This window comes from Gigantopelta aegis, unplaced genomic scaffold, assembly GCF_016097555.1.
Source record: "Gigantopelta aegis isolate Gae_Host unplaced genomic scaffold, Gae_host_genome ctg2052_pilon_pilon:::debris, whole genome shotgun sequence".
In the NCBI taxonomy this organism is placed as follows: Eukaryota; Metazoa; Mollusca; class Gastropoda; order Neomphalida; family Peltospiridae; genus Gigantopelta; species Gigantopelta aegis.
The window spans coordinates 9972-33891 of NW_024532835.1; the positions used below are offsets into that span (position 1 = coordinate 9972).

The 23920-nt window shown below is 39.5% G+C and overlaps 1 protein-coding gene across 1 annotated transcript in view; it reads left to right on the forward strand.

The window, feature by feature from the left end:
- Positions 1-675: 675 nt before the first annotated feature.
- The window catches only part of LOC121391289, a gene marked incomplete at its 3' end in the record, with an annotated part of 80169 nt that continues 56924 nt past the window's right edge, over positions 676-23920 (forward strand). Inside the window, exons 1-2 of the mRNA XM_041522969.1 lie at positions 676-913; positions 6473-6775. Of these exons, the coding sequence (XP_041378903.1) occupies positions 676-913; positions 6473-6775 (541 nt within the window). The remainder of the gene's footprint in view (positions 914-6472; positions 6776-23920) is intronic.

The window sequence follows — 23920 nt, forward strand, 5'->3', positions numbered from 1 at the left end:
AGACCGGGGGATTGGCTTGCCTCGCTAGATCTCAAGGACGCCTACCTGCACGTTCCGATGCATGCCGATTTTCATCACTACCTGAGGTTCGTGCTACAGGGTCGTCATTACGAATGGACAGTCCTGCCCTTTGGGATATCCATAGCGCCATGGCTGTTCACCAGAATCACGACTCCGATGTCACGCTTCCTGCATCGCAGAGGTATATCCTTTTACCCGTACCTCGACGATTGCCTGATGAGGTGTCACAGCAAGACAGGGCTGACTGCACATGTTGCCTTCATCATGGACTTTCTCAAGCAGCTGGGTTGGATTATCAACATCGAGAAATCTCGACTGGCTCCCACACAGTCTCTACAGTTCATAGGCGCTTGGCTTCGACCCAACCTGGGCCTCGTTCAAGTTCCTTTAGACCGTTGGGAGAAGATCCAGACCATGATTGCCATAGCCCTCACCGCTCCAATGACCTTCCGCGGTTGGCAGAGTCTCCTGGGTCTCCTCACTTCCGCCCAGGATTTGACACTCAGAGGTCGTCTCCAGTTGCGGCGCTTGCAGATGTTTCTCAACCCGTTTGTTCATTTCAACAATCCGGACTTGATCATCTCACTTCCGGACGATCTACGCTCCAGCCTGCAGTGGTGACAGCTCCGATCGAACGTCTTAGAAGGTGTCTCTATGCGGGCCTTCATAGCCACTCATCACCTGTTCGTCGACGCGTCACTGGAAGGTTGGGGAGCCCATCTAAGCAACCAGACTACTTCAGGGCTGTGGTCTCCCGGCGAACTCGGACTCCACATCAACCTGCTAGAGTTGTTGGCAGTCTACTACGCTATCCTTCGTTGGCAACAGATGTTGACGGAAGCCTCTCTCATGGTGGCCACAGACAGTACTACCGCGGCAGCTTACATCAGTCGTCAGGGCGGAACTCACTCCAGCAGTCTGCTGCAGTTGACTTATCGTCTCTACAAGCTGGTCGACGAAATTCCATTGCAACTTCGGGCTCGTCATATTCCAGGGGTTTCCAATGTACTAGCCGACACATTGTCCCGGCCGTCGTCTCCACAGCCGACGGAGTGGATGCTCCATCCGGAAGCGTTTCGATGGGTGTGTGACAGACTTTGGACACCAAACATCGATCTTTTCGCCACATGATTCAACCATCAGCTGAGGGTTTACGTGTCTCCGGTGCTGGAGCCCGAAGCTCTGGATCTCGACGCATTGGCCATCAGCTGGGAACAGATGGACGCGTACGCTTTTCCTCCACCAATCCTCCTTCCAAGGGTGCTGCAGAGGTTTCACTTGTACCATTGTCGCCTGTTACTCATTGCTCCGATGTGGCCATCCAGGATGTGGTATCCAGATCTAATACGTCTTGCCGATCCACATCCTTTACCGCTGCCAGACTGGGATCATCTGTTGCTGCATCCCACGTCAAGACTATACCATCCACGTCCGCAGTTGTTCCAACTGCACGCGTGGACTTTATCTCCAAGAGTTTGAGGAAGAAAGGTTTTTCTTCACAGTCTACCGCGGCCATTTTGAAAGCGCACAGATCATCTACTACTGCGGCTTACAACGTCAGATGGCTTTGCTTTCACCGATGGTGTGTCCGGCAAAAACTCAAACCTCAGACGATCCAGATACCTCGTCTTGCTAATTTTTAGCTGTATCTGCGGACCACTTTACGATTGAAGGGGTCTACCATCGCTGGGTACGTTTCGGTCATCGCTACTGTTCGTGAACAAAGTTATCGGGTATTCCTGAGATCCATAAGATGATCAAAGGGTTTCGCCTTGAAGATCAAGTACACCGGTTTCGGCCACCAAGATGGGACCTGAATCTGGTGTTACAAGCGTTAACGACCGCACCTTATGAGCCGATCGAATCCTCTTCCCTGCAAGATTTGACGCGGAAGACGGTGTTTTTACTCGGTTTCGCCACGGCTGCCCGTGTCACATAACTTCATGCTCTTGATGTAGACTTGGTACGTTTTCACCGAGATCGGCGTGCAGTCAACTTGGGGTTACTCATGAACTTTGTTGCAAAGAATCAGTTACCAGACCAAGCGCCTCGCTCGTATGTTGTGCAGGCCTTCTCTATCGTTGGTTTGGCGGACGTTGAGGACTTGGCGTTGTGACCTGTTAGAGCCCTGCACCAGTACATCGAGAGGACCAGATCTTTTCGACAACATCGCAAAAGACTTTTCCTCTCCTGTAACCAGAGTCGGTTGAGGGATATTACCAAGAACACGGTGGCCACCTGGATCCGGTCTTCTATCCTGACCACCTATCAGAAGGAGGGTTTACCTGCTCCGTCTGCTTCCAATCCGTATGAACTCCGTGCCTTGGCTGCCACGATGTCCCTGCACTGCAACACATCCATTCAGCACATCATCACTGGCTGTTTCTGGGCTACGGACTCCATCTTCGCCAACTATTATCTGAGGGATGTCTCCACAGAAGACGTTGAGGGGTTCCATCATCTGGGTCCGGTTGTTGCTGCACAGACTCTGTTGAATACAAGCCGTCCGTTGATGTCTGTCTGATTCTGGGCTGCATACCGAGATGTCCATCGAATCGACAGGTGAGGATTGCTTAGACTTTTGTTCTTTTGCACAGTTCACGCACTGGTGCCGGAACTTTTGTCTCGATAACCTTTACCATGCACTGCATGTGGTTATTTGTTGTCGTTATTGAACTAACAGTTCTTTGGTGTACTAGACAGAAAACACTCGGGGGGCTTGTTCTGTTCAATGTTCTGACGGATGCACCTCATTAGGTTGTCGCTTGTTATTGAAAAACTATAACACTTCAATACGTGAGGGTTACCTAACACCTGCATCCCTGGTGGCTACGTCTTCCCACCCTGTCAGAACCAGCATGAGATGTGGCTTCCGCCTCCTGGTCCATGTGTTCTAGGAGCCGTACCTGCCACTGCTGACGGATGCCACCATTCTGGTTGTTGTTACTAACATCACCTGCATTGGTCTGTGACGGGCATCCCTAGGAGGAGAGCTTACCAAGGTTGGCCTTATTCTTCCACTAGTCAGCCTCTTTCCGGTTGGGGAGTTATCACAAGCATCTACGGATCTCGGCACCCACCACCATCTGTTGAATGCTGCACTTGTTTGAGGACAGGTAATGGCTATAGAAATGGAGAAAACTTGGAGTGTTTTCTCTTTTATAGATACATTACCTGTCCTCAAGATTTCATCCCGCCCGGGCCTCCCCGCTTCCTGTTCTCCGTGCGATGCGCTCAGGAAAAAAGAAGGAAGTTACAGTCATGTGACCGGAACTAGAGAGCAGTATGCAGTAGAAGAATTTAGGCCATCCCATTGGCTGTTGGGATGTTCGGACCAGACCACTTGCGTGGGGGGGAGGTGCACTTGTTTGAGGACAAGTAATGTATCTATAAAAGAGAAAACACTCCAAGTTTTCTCCATTTCTTCTATTTTAAATCCCAAGTATCATTTTGTTAGGTCACCAGGTTATTTTACAATGACATACAAAGAAAATAAACAGACACCTGCAACCTTCTTGCGACCAAAATGATGAAAAAGTGATCGGCGATCAGTGAAGACCAATTTAAGTCCACTAAAGACCACTAAAGACTTTTTTATGACCATCTGCAACCAACATGTGACCACACAACTTTTTTGTGGTCACAAGTGGTCGTAAGAAGTCGAAAGCCTAGTGTGACTGAGGTTTTAGGTACACAAACCACAAATGATGATGTAACTTAACCTGTAAGTGTAGTACAGTAAATGTACTAATTAATTTTTTAATTTCTTATTAGTGTTCTTAACATTTTTGGATAAAAGAGTTATTTTTTAAAATACGTATTAAATAATAATGATATTTACACTTTAAAAAAATTGTAAATTATATTTCATTTTTTAAAAATTAATTAATTAATTAAAAAAAAATTAATGCCAAGATCTAAGGTTCATAAGTATATATGACATTGACTTATTGTAATAATTTTTAAAAAACCTTGCGATTTTGGGTTAAATTGTTTGCGTTTAAAACATCATCTGCTTTTTGACAAAATCTCCTGCTTTTTCAACACACACCTCCTGCTTTCTCTTGACTAAAGGTTGACAGGTCTGTGTATCTCTAGGAAATCCAAGTTTATTGTCATCAATAAAAACATTATTGTTGTGGAATAATGGCAAGTTAAGTTTCTTCAAAATGACACCTATCACTGATTGTTAAGCCATTTTAAATATTAAAGTATGCGATATCAATCTTCAGAATCGTATTGTTAGCTAATTATTATCGGACAGTTCTACACATATTTTGAAATCCTTCATTATCAGATAAGGGCTAAAAACAATATGTGTACCGTGTATCTTCGCCTATAAGTCGAATTTTTTTCACCCAAAAATTATTTTATAACTTGGGGGGTCGACTTATAAGAGGGTAAAAAAATTTCACCAAAAAATATTACTGTTTTGGGGATTATTTTACAAGTTTTATTGTTGAAGTATGCCATGTATTTATACTCAAATATGTTAATTTGACATTTTTTTTTTTTTGGCATTAGAACGGTTTTCGTACGATCTCACTCACATGCCAAGACAACAGTCCACTTAGTTAAATTAACAGTCATCACTAATAGTAAAAATGTAAAACAATACTAACTACCTGTTGCCTGAGTTTATTTTGAAATCTGGTCACTGGCATTAATGGTTGTTCAAACAATGTTTTGGCGGTGATTAACTTCATGAATATTACTGAGATTTCCCTTAAAAATAGACTGATCTCTGCAGTTCACTATCTGGAGCAATAGGGACACACATCATTTGGTACAAAAACCAGTGTACTTTCCAGAGTTATCCTCCTTACATGTATTAATATGGCGGCAAAACGTGATACTTTCAGTTTTATCGTAGTGATCTGTTGGCAGTGTTTATAAATAAAGTTGTTGTCTGTGCACAAAACCATCTGTACAGTACCATACAGTAACAGTCAAACAGCTTTCACTCTCTACTAAGGGAATATTTCGTTTTGATGCTATGTAATAATGATAGTTTGATTGGAATAGTGTGATTATTTTGCGATGTACAAAACGTGAAAACCGAAGTTTGTAAAATAATTTTCTTTTGTTCAAATATTGTACATTATTGTTCTCATGTGCAGAAAATAAGAAATATTTCAATATTTATAAGTTGTTTTTCATGGGTCGACTTATAAACGGGTCAATAAAAAAATACGTTTTCAGGGCTTGAAATTAGGGACTCGACAGGCGAAGATATACGGTAATAAGAATTTTTTTAAATACTATTGTGCATTTCTGGATCGATCATACCAAACAAGTTACTGTAGGTGGAATAGGTTGGTTTTTTGGTGGTGATCGGTAGATTTAACCAAAAAACCTAAAATTCATACCTTATTTACCCGTCCTTTGAGGCCATCCTAAAAAAATATTTTGTTTTGTTCATTTCTGACCAGTAGTTTCAAATGTGGGTAGGTTGGTAAGGATTTTTAAAAACGTTTCTGCTCCATACTGCTCTAAAAATCCACTTATCCGCTATTTAATGATAAATTGGCAATACCCTCTGATTCTGTTTAATTTTTGAACTTAAAACTTTAGTGTTCATTAAGGGCTATAATGTAGTTTTCATAAGTGTATATGGTAAGAAATGAAACCCGCTAAACTAACATTATAGATAACAAACAACTCATACTACAATGATATATTTATTACACAGATATTCAATTACTTGAAAAATAATGGAGACGAGGCACGCTAGGGCTGAGTCCCATTATTTTTCACAAATGGAAAGTTACGAGGATATTCCCATACTTAAAATACGCCAATAAACATATTATGTATCAAATATGTAAGTATAGATTTTAACGTTAGTGGTTCTGGAGGGGTAATAAACTTTTTTTTTTTTTTTTTAATCCATTACCGGTACTTATGGACAGATTTTCAATGGTTTAACAGTGTAGGTGTATTTTAATAGTAAAACAACCCTTCCCAACGTTACTGCAAATTAGCTTAAATTACCTTCCCAAATATTCTACCATACTCACATTCAAACGCTCCCAGACGAAAGACAAACTACATTATATGTGAAAACCATGTAAACTAAAAGCATGATTCTACAACAGCTTGGATCATGCACACAGCAAACACATGCAGTTGAACAGAACATACAAACTGTCAGTCGATTGACACAGACACAACTTGCTGTAGACTGTCTTCAAGGCAAATAACAGACGTATGCTAGACTGTCTGCAAGTTTATTACATATATTTCACAGTATATTGCTCATGATTTAAAAAAACACCGACCCTAAAAAAACATGTTTAAATAAAAAATAAATGATTTTGCTTTTTTGTCTTTTAAAATTAAAAAAATTAAAGTTATGGGGCTACCAATTTTACTGAAGGCTACTAGATTTTATAACCTGAAAAAGTGTAAGGTTAAAGCCTGCTTTTTTTAATTTGAATTTATTTTTTAGTTCCTTTGACAACCACTACCATAACAACCAGGCCTATGTCAATTGTATCAGGCGTCATCACTGTGTTACAGTGTTCAACAAACCCATGCTACCCAAATGCCACAATGATATGGAGTCAGAATAACAACAATATAACAACTGGAGTCACCACGAACACAGAGTATATAGCTGACAGTGGAGTGATCACTAGAAGTAACCTCACCAGATCTTACACATGGGCGGATCATGGACAGCAGATCGTCTGTGCAGCCACCAGTGATGGAACTACGAAATCATCACCACCCTTACAGCTGGTAATATGGGGTAAGTTTACATGACGTATTTCTTATATATAGTATTTACATGTGCAGACTTATATATTGTTCAGACACCAGTGATGGAACTACAGAATCATCATCACCCTTACAGCTGGTGATATGGGGTAAGTTTACATGACGTATTTCTTATATATAGTATTTACATGTGCAGACTTATATATTGTTCAGCCAGTAGTGATGGAACTACAGAATCATCATCACCCTTACAGCTGGTGATATGGGGTAAGTTTACATGATGTATTTCTTACAGGAAGGAAATGTTTTATTTAATGACACACTCAACACATTTTATTTTACGGTTATATGGCATCGGACATATGGTTAAGGACCACACAGATATTGAGAGAGGAAACCCGCTGTTACCACTTCATGGGCTACTCTTTTCGATTAGCAGCAAGATATCTTTTATATGCACCATCCCACATACAGGATAGTACATACCACAGCTTTTGTTACACCATTTGTGGAACACTGGGCAACATCCAGTCCCCATATTTCTTACAGATAGTGTTTAAATGTGCAGACTTTGGACAACTTATATATTGTTCAGCCACCTGTGATAGAACTACAAAATAATCTACTAGTATCTACTAGTTTGTTAATGGCCTATTTTCCACCAAGTGTGCATTTCAAAAATAGAAGAAAAAAAAAAGAAAAAAAAGTTTGTAGAATGTGGATCATTGTTTGTTATTTTGATAGATGCATGTCTTATTGAACGGAATCTGACAGGGTTGCATCTTGGAAGCCATATTTTCTAAAATAACGTAATATACATTCCAGCACCCATTACAGTAAACAACATACATGTATACATTACGTACTGTCTTTCAGTAACATAAAGAAGTATTCATGGTTGATGTCTTCAATACAAAACAGGCGTTTGTTTTGTTGAAAGATATGCCTAATTAGGAAATAAATATACATTTGAAATAGATCAACTTAATTACGAGTTTAATATAAGAAATGATAATTCTTCCACCTTAATGTGGATAAATTTTCCATAAAATCAACGACACATTATGATGAATATATTTTTATTACAAAAAAAAAAGAAAGAAAGAAAAAGACTACAATTTTTCTGCCAAACATTACTCCAAACTATTTTCTATGCTTCTGTAACATGTTCTCTGCACAGCTAGTGGCTGATTGCATACATGTAGCTGCTGTCACATGGTAACGTATCTGTATTAAAACAAAAATTTAACCGATTGTCAAAATTATTTTAACTAAACAGTGCTAAATTTTAAGGATTTTGGTTGCTTGCTCGGAGGGCAAGTATGGGTTCACATTGAGGTTGCCCTTCCAAATATTTGGTTGCCCTGATTTCATCTGTGTTTTGAAAATAGATTTATATTTATATTCCAATAAAATAGTAACCAACAGGTTTGGAATTAATATGTTGTCACTGTAAAATGTACCGGCCTCGGTGGTGTCGTGGTTAGGCCATTGGTCTACAGGCTGGTAGGTACTGGGTTCGGATCCCAGTCGAGGCATGGGATTTTTAATCCACATACCGACACCAAACCCTGAGTGGGTGTCCCGCAAGGCTCAATGGGTAGGTGTAAACCACTTGCACCGACCAGTGATCCATAGCTGGTTCAACAAAGGCCATGGTTTGTGCTATTCTGCCTGTGGGAAGTGCAAATAAAAGATCCCATGCTGCTAATCGGAAAGAGTAGCCCATGAAGTGGCGACAGCGGGTTTCCTCTCAAAATCTGTGTTGTCCGTAACCATATGTCTGACGCCATATAACCGTAAATTAAATATGTTGAGTGTGCGTCGTTAAATAAAACATTTCTTTCTTTCTTTCTGTAAAATGTAATATATCACTTTTTAATATATATATATTTTTTAATAATGTTTTTAAATGTTTGTAGTTATACACATGTACACGTAGGGCCTAATTCAGGCATCGAAATAAGTAGAGAATGGTCGTTCAGGTTACCACGTTCTCAACAAAAATTTCAACATAGCGGTAGTTTCGTTTCCGAATGTAAACCAGGCAATGCATTCCGGACTTCTGCGTTTCATTATCTCGTCAGGAATTGCATCGATGTTTGCGCGCACTTGTACAATTGCAAGCAATTACAGTCATTCCGCATTTAAGCAGCGTCCACTAGATGAATTTACTTTCGCATTTAGTTTTCTTGTACAAAATTGCACTGGTGTTCGTGCACACTGGTGCAATTGCAAGCAATCTCGGCAATCCGCGTTTCAGCAGCGTCCACTAGATAAATTTACTTCCGGATTTCGTTTCTTGTACCGATGTTCGCGCGTACCGATACAATTTGAGAATGTCCACAATTTGAGAATGTCCACGTTAAAAGTAGTAGTAACAGGAATTCAGTTCTAACTTTCATGTAGTTGTGGTAACCTATAGGTTACCATGCTATATTTTGTGGTAACCTGTAAATGGGTTACCAGACACAATGCTCATTTTGATATTTGCTAATTGCTTAAGATTTTTCAGGGGTTTTATTTTTCATTCTCTGTAGGATTTCTGCCCATGTTTTAACCATTGTCGAACTAAAATGAATTTCACTGAGTAAAGTAAAATCCAGCACAAATGAAATTACGTCAATGGTACGTACACTATCGATCGAGATATGCATTATTATTATACAAAGTGAATTTTAAAAAATAGTTTTGCACCATAATTATACGTTAGCGCATTATAAAACATATGTTACCACAAAACCAGACAAACCTATCAGATAACTGATTCGATTAAATTGAGGTTTCAACTGGATGTACCATATATTCTGTAATTGAATTAAGGTTCAACCTGCACATATTGTGATTTACATCCAGTTATTATATTCCGGTAATGTGGATCTACACTTACAGATATGTTACAGTAATGTATCTATCATGGAATTTGTGACAGGTGTTTTAAATTTTCTCCAAAAGTATTTCCCCCTGAAATTAACATCAAATGATGTTCAATGATGTTACTATTATCAGACCAACTAAAAAAACGTTCATTCCTGGTACACACAGCAGACCTTGGCTTTTAAAAAACCATGGCGAGTGAAAAATTGCACATCTCAAAACGTTTAGGCGAGAGAAAAATCGCACTCATCAAAATTCTAAGGTGAATGAAAACCAAGCATTATTAATTTATGAAGTAATTGGTACATGTAAATGTAGAGACATATGTTGCAAAAATGAATTAATAAACCAATGATATTTTGTTCTAATGTTGTGTTATTTGGTTTATTATATAGTGTAATCTGACTTCTTTTCCCTTTCAGGAATGGAGTTATTAAAATATTTCAGGAGCAGTGCTATAGAAATATAATTATGACATACACTAATGCAGACTAATTGATTTTTAAAATTACAATATGTACTATTCAGATAATTTGATGCACACGATTATAGATACTAAACGTGTAGGAATCAACTTGTCTTGAATTTCATTATTATGTACAACAAACATGATTAGGACAGTTGGGATGGGAAAACCCTCTGATTCTGAGGAGGTGGTTCAATTAGAACTACGACCCAAGCATCTCAGGTGTGCACTATGGACTGAATTAGATCCCTCATATTATTATTTTTATTATTTAAATAACATGTTAAACGTAGGCCTACACTTAGTTCAAGTGATAGTGTTGGTTGGGGCATTGACATTCACGTGGCATTTTTAATACAACAATTATGAAACCAGTCTCCCTCCCTCAACATTTGGTATCACGTCATTTGACCTACCACTACCAGTTACGAACAGTTATTACATTTATGTCGTCAATATTACGTTATTGGTCTAGAATAGTACCAATGTTGTTGATAAAAAAAGATATACAAACTCTGTCATTACAAAGGATTTTATTCCAGATGTGGAATGCCATAATAGCGATAATCTAAGTTACACGCTTGCCATATGCAGAACCTCACATAAGCTTTGTAAGCTAACAGTTATGAACTAATCAAGGCAGTTTTACCGACTTCGCTGATTTCCGTAATGAGTTCATAAGAAGCCACTATTTAATTCAATTCCATTTTTTCCCCCATAACTACATGTATATGAGTTAGTCTTATCAGATGTTGTGATCTATTACCTTACAAAAGTGGACTGTTTCCAATTAATAATAAATTAAATAGGCAAAAGAGTTTGATCGGATTGGTCCGTCTTCGAAGATGTCTATTAAACCAGTGTTTTCCAATTTGTATAGCAAAGATAACTGCCAGTCATATATTAAAAGGTTGCATGGACGCTACCGTTCACGTCACTTTTTTTTCTCTAGTATTATTAAACGGGTCTTTCTATCGGCTACATAAGGCAAATAGTGGTAATCAATATACAATTATTTTATGTGCGCTGTTTGTTAAGTGTAACTTGTGTTATTTTTCACACTCACCAGATTGAAATTACATGCGCTGTGCGAGTGCGATCGCACTCGCGCATCTTAAAAGACCAGGTCTGACGCAGGTGTATTTGACAACTACAGTACACGAACCAACCATAGTGGCAATATCGGAGATCGGCTTGGCGGTTTCGGCGGTCTTGGGGAAAAAAAATGTTTCCAAACATTCGCCGATCGGCGGATCGGCAATTTTGTAAAATATTTATTTCAACAAGAATTACGTTTGCACTTCATCCAACGCGTAGAACTGTTCATTAGGATTATATTGACCATGTTTACATGCACATTGTTATTAACAGCTTCAAGTCATAAAAGTGAAACACCAATTTTTAAAAATAAATAAATAGTGAAACTGACTCACATGCAACTTGCGTCAGCTGTGGAAGAATTCATTATATATGATGGGGATCAGTTTGATCAGTTTGAGTTTTCGATGTGCCACCGATTTAAAAAAAAAAAAAAAAAAAAAAAATGGGGAAGGGGGTGGTTTGAGGGACGGTTGTTTAAAACCAAATTGGCTATCAGACTATTTTGTTCCACACCATTAACAACTTGCTGCGATTCTGCAAATTCGCACCGGTCACTTTGCTGCGAATCTGTGACCTCTTTATCTGTCGGTTGTTGTTAACTGCCAATATGTTATAAATTTAATTTAATTTAAAAAAAACAAAAACAAAAAACAACCTTGTATGCCGCAGCATTGACATACGTTTTAAAAGCAGAATTATTAAATTTTTATCCTAAAACTTCTGTTATTGATATATTCCGATTGGCATCTTAAATCATGCACTCTTATACTGACTATAATAAATTTTAAAACCAAAACACATGATGTAATTTAACTGACCAACAACCCTTGTAGACAGCTGAAAAAGGAAAACTATAATGGAAAAGGAGCGTCACTGCATGTGTCGGGGGGGGGGGGGGTATTGCGGTTTTGAGAGAAAAGAAGTGAAATCGACAAATAAATGTGCATGTGGCTTGCCTACGTGACGTCTGTCACAAGCGGCTAACAAAAACTTCATTTTATTTGTATTATTATTACATGTATTATTTAGGGTGTTTTTTAAAATTCGTTTCTTTTTTTCTTTTTCTGTTTTTGCCAATGCAGGCGCGTATGAAATAATGTTAGCGGGGGGGGGGGGGGGGTGTCTAGACTGGCGAGCTATGTTTATGGGGGGGTGGGGGTTACAAAACAATGTACACAGGCGCATGTGCAGAACATTGAGTACCGGTGTCTAGACTGGTGAGATGGTTTTAGGGAATGTCGGGTCATGCTTCGCAATTTTTTTTTTTTTTTAAAGAAAATTCGGGAAGGGGGAGGAGGGTAGACCCTGAAGCACACCCCTGTGCACACGCGCCTGCAATATAATTATGTTTGTGGCTTAATTTACCAACGGCCCAAACGATCGCGGGTCTGCAAGCTGCTTTGTTAATCGATTTCCAAAAGGAACTAGTGTTCAGGTTTTACTTGAGGCTGTTTTTATTGTGGATATATTCCCGCTAGCCCCCATTTACATTTTCTTCACTATCTGTAACAATAGCATTATACATGTATGTTAACCACCGATTTGACAAATGATCGTTAGTCGTTTCGTCTGTGTTGGGAGTGATTTTCGATAGGAACGTACGCAGGCACGTGGTAACAATATCCGGGTGTGGGGGTTTGGAGCACAATCTCTAATGGAGGGGGCTCAGTCTCTAGTGGGGGAGGGAACAGAAGCCAATTTTAAAAAATCTGTATTTATATATAGGACAAAAAACCCCCCAAAAACGTACATATTCGTCCACAAGTGGGAGAGGTGTGTGCTACATGTGCCTGGAAGAGGTTTTATATGGGGATGTTGTTGCTGCAAATATGTTATCTAACCCCATTTACCTTTTCACTAGCTGTACCAATATCATTCTGTGTACCGTCGATTTGACCAACGATCTCAACGATCGCCGTTTGTTTGTGTGCTGATTTTGTCAATATGAGAGTTGGCGTGATTTCCAAAAGGAACGTTGGTAAAGGTTGTATCTGGGGCTGTTGTTGTTGTTGCAAGAATATTCTCTCTAGCCACCATTTACCCTTTCTGCTCTAACTGTACCAATATCATGTTTACCGCCGAGTTGTCCAACGATCCGAACCATCGTTTCGTCTGCGAGCTGTTTATTTAATTAGTGTGAGTTAGCGTCATTTCCTAAAGGATCTTGGATACAGGTTTTATCTGGTGCTGTTGTTATGGGCCCGGTATATCATCTCTAGCCCCCAATTACATTTTCTCTACTAGCTGTATCAATAACATTGTATACTTGTTTACCGCCGATTTGACCAACGATCGCCGATCGTTTGTGTGCTGCTTTGTTAATATGTGAGCTGGCGTAATTTCAAAAAGGAACTTGGGTACAGGTTTTATTTGGGGCTGTTATTGTTACTGGTGTATTCTCTCTAGCCACCATTTACCCTTTCTCCACTTGCTGTATCAATAACATTGTATACTTGTTTACCGCCGATTTGACCAACGATCGCCGATCGTTTGTGTGCCTTTTTTTGGTAATATGTGAGCTGGCGTAATTTCAAAAAGGAACTTGTGTACCGGTTTTATCTGGGGCTGTTGTTGTTACTAGTGTATTCTCTCTAGCCACCATTTACCCTTTCTCCACTTGCTGTACAAATATTATGTTTACCGCCGATTTGACCAACGATCACCTGTTGTTTCGTTTCATAACTCCTGTTAATAGTTATTGTGAGCTGGCGTGATTTCCAAAAGAAACTTGGGTACCTCATTTACCTGGGACTGTTGTTGTTGCGGGTATATATATATATATATATATATATATATATATATATATATATATATATATATATATATATATATATATATATATATATATATATAGTGGACTCTGTCTAAACCGGACTCACTTCGTACCGTCGAAATAGTCCGGTTTACATAGAGGACCGGTTTAGACAGAGTTCATCCAGAGTTATGGTTCTTGAATGATCAACAGCTCGCGATCAACAATGACATTTGAACCCATGGATGGTTGGGAAACACAGTCATACAAGCCAGACTTGCAATTGATTATTTCACAGACATAAAAAATATACCTAAAGGGACATTCCTGAGTTTGCTGCAATTTTTAAGATGTTATCCACTAACAGAGACTTTTTAACGATTGTAATTACATATCAAATATATTTTTCTGCATAAAATATTAGTGGCTGCATATTAAACGTGTTTTTGGTTGTTCTAATATTTGTACTAGGTTAAATTTAATTTAATTTCCTAAAACATTATTTATTCGTACGTACGAAATTATTTGAATACAAAATCCAGATCTAACGGCCTACCGCAATAAGAGTAAACTTCACACGAGTGTGATTACATTTTGTATTTGATCTTGCGACGGCGTCCTAATTACTTGGCAAGTGCCGATCATTGTTCAACTAATTAAGCAGCCCGTCGTTCAGTCACATCCCAATCCGGTGTAGACAGAGGTAATTAATGCATGGACGGTTGTTTCGTTCTTGATTTTTGATCCGGAGTCCGGAGTAGACAGAGTACGGATTAGGCAGAGATTTATACCTAAGAGATAAACGGTAGCTGGATGGGTCTTTAGAAATGGACCGGTTTACGCAGAGATCCGGATTACACAGAATCCGGTTTAGTCAGAGTCCAATATATATATATCCATCCTTTATTTACCTGTGTTCCAATAGCTGTACCAGTATGCTTACTAGTATATCTTTTTTACCAACGGTCCTATGTTATTTTGTCTAGGAGCTTTCTTTTAATAACTCAAAACGTGTCAGCAATTACAAAAGGATCGAGTGCGGGTTTTATATAGGGCTGTCATTTACATTGTCATTTGATTTTGATTTGGAAAAACGTGTAATCATAAAATATGCCATTTCTCTCCAATAACCGTACATGCACAGTTGTGCGTTTACCAACCCGATTTACGAAAGTAATTTGGGTGCAGGTTTGTCGGGTTACCGTTATGCTACCCACAACTGATACTGCCACAACCCCACCCCCGCCCCTTTTTCTGACCCAAGTAGAAGCGTACGTCTCTTCTTATCATCGGAACGAGTACTACAATTGCAATGCCTTCACACACACACACACACACACCCCACCCCCAGTATGGTCATTTTAAAAAAATAACCCTATAAATGTAGAACTCCACCAAACTCATAAATGTTAACAATGTTATACTGTTTGCTTGGTGAACCCTTCTAAAATACGCCAAAATTCCTTCAAGAAGGGGCGGGATTTAGCTCAGTCAATTGAGCGCTCGCTTGAGGTGTTTGCGTCGCAGGATCGAACCACCTCAGTGGATCCGTCCAACTGATTGGTTTTTTCTCGTTTCAACCAGTGCACCACAACTGGTCAAAGGCCGTGGTATGTGCGTTCTTGTCTGTGGGAAAGTGCATATGAAAGATCCCTTGCTGCATTAAGAAAATATTGCGGGTTTCCTCTATTGACTACGAGTCAGAATTACCAAATGTTTGACATCCAATAGCCGATGATTCAAAATTCAATAGCATCAAAATTGCCCCCTCACCCACCCACCACAACCATTTTCCTTTCCTGGGCCGAGGCACCTGCACCCATAACAGGCGTGCGCTACATCATGTTCTGATTGTGCAGGTAAAACCCTATGACTCTATTGTAAATTGTCTGTGATTAATTTATGGGAAATTTAACTGAAAATACTAACGTTTTCCTGAAAGTACAACTTGCAGCAATTCACTGGACTCAGTGTGACAGGTATCAACAATTTGTGAAATATCACATTTAGTATTCGATAGAACCACAAGCAGTGTCCAGCATATTATTTTGTTTAGAATACATTATACCAGCTGAACGGTATTGTAGTGGATTACACGAACCCATGGTCGGGCCACAAGGCTTCGGGTCCCTTCCGGTACTTCAATCTTTCACCCCACTACAGTGCCTCAGCAAAAAAGAAGAAGAAAAAAGAAGAAGTAAATAAATAAATAAATTAAAAAAAAAAAAAAATAATAAATAAATAAATAAAAAGTTGATGGGCTCGTAGTACCTGTGGGGCCTCTAGGCTTCAGCGTAGTTAGCCTTGTGGATAATACGGCCCTACACGAAACGTGCAACAGAATCCCCACACTGACCATCAGTGTGATGATTGTTTCTCCCCTTTGATGATCCGTGCATATATATATATATATGTGTGTGTGTGTGTGTGTGTGTGTAGGTGTGCCCCCCCCCCCCCCCCCCCCCCCCCCCCCTTTGGCAGCTTCCTACGGCCACTGCTGGGTTAGTCAAATATATTTTTAATTATGCTGTTCTAAGTCAAATTTCAATATATTTTTCAATTTTTTTTCCTTTGAAGTCATTTAATATTTGGTTTTAATAATTTCTCTTAACTAATGGTTACACAGTGATTAATTTTTGAACAACTGGCCCGATTTGCACGCCTGGCAACGGTCGATTCAACCGATTGTCACATACAATGAAGATGGCATGCTGCAACAGTGTGACGTCATCTGATCTCTCTCTCACACACACACACACACACACGCGATTAGACCATACTGCTCGGGGAGATCAAACATCGAAACAAACGGAGCCCATGATTTTGTTTATTCAAATTATTGCATTGACTTTTTAAAATCACCCCTAAAAATGTAGTTAGTATTATTTAGCACAATTAATTTATTAATTTATATTCAAAAGATAATAATTATTGTGATTCTTGCGAAGACTTCATCATGGAACAGCGCACTGGCTAGTACTTAATCCACTATGGTGACCCAGACAATCTGTTAGAACTGTCCCTGATAGAAGACGCACGAGCTGCTTGAGAAATAGACATTGTTTTAGTTTTGACTTGGGCTTGTAGGTCAAAGAAAAAGCCGACATGAAATTTCGAACGTTTTATCATCTACGCTAAATCGCAGTTGTTTTCGTGTTACTGCATAATATTTGTAAAGTTTGTTTGTTTTATTTAACGACGCCACCAGAGCACATCTTATCATCGGCTATTGGACGTCAAACATATGGTCATTCTTACTGGGGTTTTTTTAAGAGGAAACCCGCTGGCGCCACATACGCTACTCTTTTACGATATGCAGCAAGGGATCTTTTATTTGCGCTTCCCACAGACAGGATAGCACAAACCATGGCCTTTGTTGAACCATTGGAGTCGGTATCTGGATTACAAATCCCATGCTTCGACTGGGATCCGAACCCAGTACCCACCAACCTGTAGACCGATGGCCTAACCACGATGCCACCGAAGCCGGTACATAATATTTGTTTATATTACTCGTTTTTACTGTGGTGTTCCTTAAAAATTTACCTTTTATGAACATTTATCTGTACTTTATATTGTTAAATAGCATCAAAATGTATTGTTTAACGACACCACTAGAATACATTGATCATAGGCAATTGGATGTCAAACACCACGTTGTCATCAGAGGAAACCCCCTACATTTTTTTCTAATGCAGCAAGGAATATTTTTTTATGCTCTTTCCGACAGACAGGAACACACATGACAGCCTTTGACCAGATGTGGTGCACTAGTTGGAACGAGAAAAACCCAATCAGGTGAATGGATACACCGAGGTGGTCCGATCTTGCGACGCAAGCACCGCAAGCGAGCACTCAACCGTTGCCTCAAGATATTGAATTGAAATATTGTGTACACTTTTATTGTTAAATTTATTTAGCATTTTTTTTACGTACAATTTTGAATCAATTGCTATTTTAACAATAGTTGTCCTAATGCCTACAATTTTTACTGAACGTGACAATCGGTGTGTGTGTGGGTGAAACCAAGTGAATATTTCCTTTTCTGAACAGATCTGGCCCTTTTAAGGGCCAGTATGGGCAACCTAGGGAGACACCTCAACACCAACTAAGTCCCAGTAACGAGCTACTCTCGGCATACTATACTAAGTTCAAAAATATATATAGCTCCCCATTTCCATTTAGGCGGACCGTTAAAAAATGCGTCAGATTTCCTACATTCAATTTGGCTTAATCCTAAGGGATATTCCAACTACCATATCACCAAAACCACCTCCACCTGCTACCGATTGGACGGGCTGCTCTCTTACACCTGCCAGTGCAGACAGTCCCATCTCTCACCCACCCCAACCCTTTCCTGTCCGGGACGGAGGAGCCAGTTGAGGCTGGCACCTGTGCCCATGACAGGCATGCCCTAAAACAGCTTGCTCTGAATGTGCACGTTAAACCCTATGACCTGACCTAACCTGATTATGAAAGCACTGTTTAAAATGTCCGTCAGGTAAAGTCATATTTAAATTGCACATTCAGAACACTTTTGGTTCTTATTGACGAACACAATTTGAGAACACTGTTCTAAAATACATTAATTGTCTTCATTTTTATTTTTGATGAACCCTCTAAATTTGTGCCCAACTTTTAATCTAGTGTACGTTTTTGGCCGAATTAGACTAAATGTATTGCATATTTCAGTCCATCGCATTTCCCCTTCCCCTCCTACTATGTAACCATTAACACAGGCACCAAGCGTTAGCCAGCAGAACAATACTGTCGAATTACGTACTTTACATGAACATGCACGCTCTTTGAACTGAATACACATTACGCAATAGGGTTTTATGGCTCTTTGCTGTTGCTGTGTAGCTTTGGTGGTCTGTACACCTGGTTGCGATGCAATACACATGAACATCTGCATACATGTACATGTGCAGACTATGACATAAAGACAAGTTTGTCAACTGGATTTCGAATAGGGGGTTGGTTGGGGGGGGGGGGCGGGGGGGGGGGGTATCTTGCTTTGATTTTGCAAGGACTGCGGTCACGAACAAGCTTCATTTTGTCAATCCAATCTTGGAATAGTAGCAGTCCTCTTACTGCCGGTGCAGGAAGGATGAAGTTGTCTTGTGCCTTGCTCAGACGCATTCATTTAAGTCTAGAATCGTGGTCGATCCCCGCCAGTGGGATTATGTCTCGTTCCAGCGACTAAGGCATGGGTATGTACTATAATGGGGGCGGGGGGCGGCATATTTATAAATAATAAAATTGAAGTGGATATTTTATTTTGATTTTGGGGGGTGGGGTGGGGGAGGGATACAGTCTATAACAATGACCGCGGAGTGTATTTGAAAGGGGGCCATGGTGTCGGTCCAGAGTAATTGGAAAAGTGGGAGAATGAGGACTATTAGGTCGGATATTAACATTTATTCCATTGATAATAATATAACGTTGGATAAAAATGGGAATGACATGGAATTGTACCCAAAATACACCAGATTCTTCTTCGTAGTCTTTTATTTTTAATTTTTTGTACTTACTGTAACGCCTGAAAAAAAAGAAGAAAATAAATCAAAATATAAACCAGTAAAAGATTTAGCGTGGATGAAATAAATCTTAAGAAGTTTTCCCAAAATAAAATTGTATGGATCAAATTAACGGGGACTATACCGGGTCCGCAACAAGAACAAGAACGGCACTAGCACTAGATACAGCCTATATCCAAGTTCCTTTTGGAAATCACGCTCATACACATTTACATATTAAAAAAGCAGCTCGCAGACGAAACGACTCGTGATCGTTGGTCAAATCGGCGGTAAACATACATGTATAATGATATTGGTACAACTGGTGGAGAATACACATGCAAAATAAACAGTTCCAGATAAAACCTGTAACCTAAGTTCCTTTTGCAAATCACGTAAACACATTTACGTAACTAAGCATATCGCAGACCGGCGATCGTTTGTAAAGTTGGCGGTATAAACACACTAGTGTGCATGTATGGCTACTGGTGAAAAAACAAAGGCATATTTCATTATGGGGTGTTTTCCCAAATCAAATTGAATAGATAAAATTATATATTTGACATAAAAAAAAAAAATAAAAAAAAAAAAAAAAACCCTAATAGTAATAATAACAAAAATCACAGGAATATTTCCCCCCAAATCAAATTGTAACACACAAAAAAACAACTGTAGAGAGATATCTACAACGACAGCCCTAGAAAAAGAAAATATACACATAACTGTAATACAAACAGCCCCTGTGCCGAAGTTCTTTTTGGAAATCACTCCAACACACATTTATTTAACAAAGCTCGTAAACGACATGTAACCCGCGATCGTTGGGTCGTTGGTCAAATCGGCGGTACACGTTTACAGGTAATATTGATACAATTAGTGGAGGAAAAAGGTAAATGGGTGATAGAGAGAATACATCTGCAACAACAACAGCTCCAGATAAAACCTGTAGCCATGTTCCTTTTGGAAATCACGCCAACACACATTTACATAACAAAGTTCGTAAACGACATGTAACCCGCGATCGTTGGGTTGTTGGTCAAATCGGCGGTACACGTTTACAGGTAATATTGGTACAATTAGTGGAGGAAAAAGGTAAATGGGTGATAGAGAGAATACATCTGCAACAACAACAGCTCCAGATAAAACCTGTAGCCATTTCCTTTTGGAAATCACGCCAACACACATTTACATAACAAAGTTTGTAAACGACATGTAACCCGTGGTCGTTGGTCAAATCGGCGGTACACGTTTACAGGTAATATTGGTACAATTAGTGGAGGAAAAAGGTAAATGGGTGATAGAGAGAATACATCTGCAACAACAACAGCTCCAGATAAAACCTGTAGCCATGTTCCTTTTGGAAATCACGCCAACACACATTTACATAACAAAGTTCGTAAACGACATGTAACCCGCGATCGTTGGGTCGTTGGTCAAATCGGCGGTACACGTTTACAGGTAATATTGGTACAATTAGTGGATGAAAAGGTAAATTGGTGTTAGAGAGAATACATCTGCAAAAACAACAGCTCCAGATAAAACCTGTAGCCATGTTCCTTTTGGAAATCACGCCAACACACATTTACATAACAAAGTTCGTAAACGACATGTAACCCGCGATCGTTGGGTTGTTGGTCAAATCGGCGGTACACGTTTACAGGTAATATTGGTACAATTAGTGGAGGAAAAAGGTAAATGGGTGATAGAGAGAATACATTTGCAACAACAACAGCTCCAGATAAAACCTGTAGCCATTTCCTTTTGGAAATCACGCCAACACACATTTACATAACAAAGTTCGTAAACGACATGTAACAGGCGATCGTTGGGTCGTTGGTCAAATCGGCGGTACACGTTTACAGGTAATATTGGTACAATTAGTGGATGAAAAGGTAAATGGGTGTTAGAGAGAATACATCTGCAACAACAACAGCTCCAGATAAAACCTGTAGCCATGTTCCTTTTGGAAATCACGCCAACACACATTTACATAACAAAGTTCGTAAACGACATGTAACCCACGATCGTTGGGTCGTTGGTCAAATTGGCGGTACACGTTTACAGGTAATATTGGTACAATTAGTGGATGAAAAGGTAAATGGGTGTTAGAGAGAATACATCTGCAAAAACAACGGCTCCAGATAAAACCTGTACCCATATTTCTTTTAGAAATCACGCAAACATATTTATGTAACGAAGTTCGTAAACGACGTAACCCGCGACCGTTGGGATCGTTGGTCAAATTGGCGGTAAACATATACAGGTAATAGTGGTTTAATTAGTGGAGGAAAAGGTAAATGGATGATAGAGAGAATACATCTGCAACAACAACAGCTCCAGATAAAACCTGTACCCATGTTCATTTTGGAAATCACGGCAACACACATTTATTTAACAAAGCAGCTCGCAGACGAAAGGACCAACGATTAGTGATAGTTGGGATCGTTGGTAGATTCGGCGATGAACATACAATGAAACATAGTTTTGTAGGCACATTTTATTATTATTATTATTGACAAATTTAACGAATGAATGGATGTTTAACGACGCCCCAGCACAAAAATACACATCGGCTATTGGGTGTCACAAATGTTAAGTATATGAAAACATTTATATATTTACGTAAAACCACAATATAATACATAAATCAAGGTAAGTATATTTTAAAACTTTGTATAGAAGTGTTTTCAAAACTTTACAATTAATTCCGGATGGAGTTTAAAAGATTCCAAAACATTTCTGTTCCCAAATATATAATTTCTTGTTGGCTTGAGATGATCACACTCCACCAAAATGAGGCGCACAGTCACTGACAATGTCTACACTGAGGGGGGGGGAGGTGTCCTTTAAAATACATGAATGCGTCAAATATGTATGGCCAATGCGGACACAGCACAAGACTACTTCATCCTTCCTGCACCGCCTGTAGGATGACTGCCACTCTCCCAGGACTGGCGTGACAGAATGAAGCTTGTTTGCAACCGCACCGTCCCAATCATCTTGCCAAGTAGAAAAGATATATTTATTAATATGAAATTTAAAATCACTGTAGGGGACAACAACATGGACACGGGGCAAGTTGAAAACAGACTTGACACATTTGACGAAGACACACAAAAAATAAAGTAAATACTACAATATACTACTTGCCCCAAAACTTGTGGCAGCACATGAAAAGGTATCAAAAACATACTAATAGACTTAGCGTGGATCAAATAGCATATATGTAATGTCGTATTTTATTGGCGAAACAAAAAAATTTATAACACCGGTCAACAGATTCGACATCACAGGCCCGTGGGAACAGTGGCGTAGCCGGGGGGCAGGGGGCATGCCCCTCCCCCCAATCCCTGGAAATTGTTACGTTTTCGCTTATTAATAACATTAAAAAGGTTCCCACTACTCGATATCACTGTTTGCTTGGATGCCAGGTGCGCCCCCCCTCCCCCCTCCCCCCTCTCCCTCAAATATAAAATTCTGCCTAGGCCACTGCATGGGAAATGAGGTGGACCGTGTGTGTGTGTGTCACAGCCCGCCCCGCTTGTACTCGAGGACGAAAATGAATAAAGGTAAAAATATGACACTTGTGTCCCGTCTCCACACTATGGACGCTGAAATCCCCCACTAGAAGTTGTGCACGCTCCCCCAGATATTGTTCCTACAGACATGGAAACCTGCTCCCCGCCGCATAGCTGCCCGTGACTTTTGTCACGTAGGCAAAATAAAACATTATTTTAAAATATTTTTAATTTCCCATCTAACTCGCAGTATTCCCCCCCCCCCACCCCACTATCCTTTTAAAAACATTTTTATTTTATTGTATTCACTTTTTTTATTATTATTTATTTTACTTTTTTAAATACAACAAATGTAAAAACAGATTCGATTTCCCATTACAAATGAAATGAACTTCCCTGCTGTGCCAAATATCACATGCGCAAAACCAAGCTTATTCTTTCTCCCCCCCCCCCCAAATCCATTTTTGTCTCGATTTCATGTCTTTTGTTAGTAAACCGAACTCTCCCTTCTCCATACTCCTTTTTATTGTTTGCTTATTGTAATCATTTCCCTTTGATGGTCAATATAAATGTATTATTTAGTTATTATTTTCAGTGTAGTGCGAATGCCTTGTTAACACATATATCGCGATTTAAAAAACCAAAAAAAAAAACCAACGTGAAATAAATATTATAATTTTTTTTTTTTTTTTTTAATTCATCACGTAGTGTATACTCTGCTACATAGTGTAACTGACAACCTCCGCGGCAATTGACAACAAGAAAAAGGTCAGAGGCTCAAATCAAGTAGCTCGTGCACGATCGCAGTGACCGCCGATCAACCGTCTAACAGGAAATTTTCTATTTTTTCCCCGACAGTCTAGACGCCATCTAGCTTGGTCGGAGTCGCCGTCTAGACGCCATTATGGTTGGTTCGTGTACTGTACATGTACAAGGTAGGTTA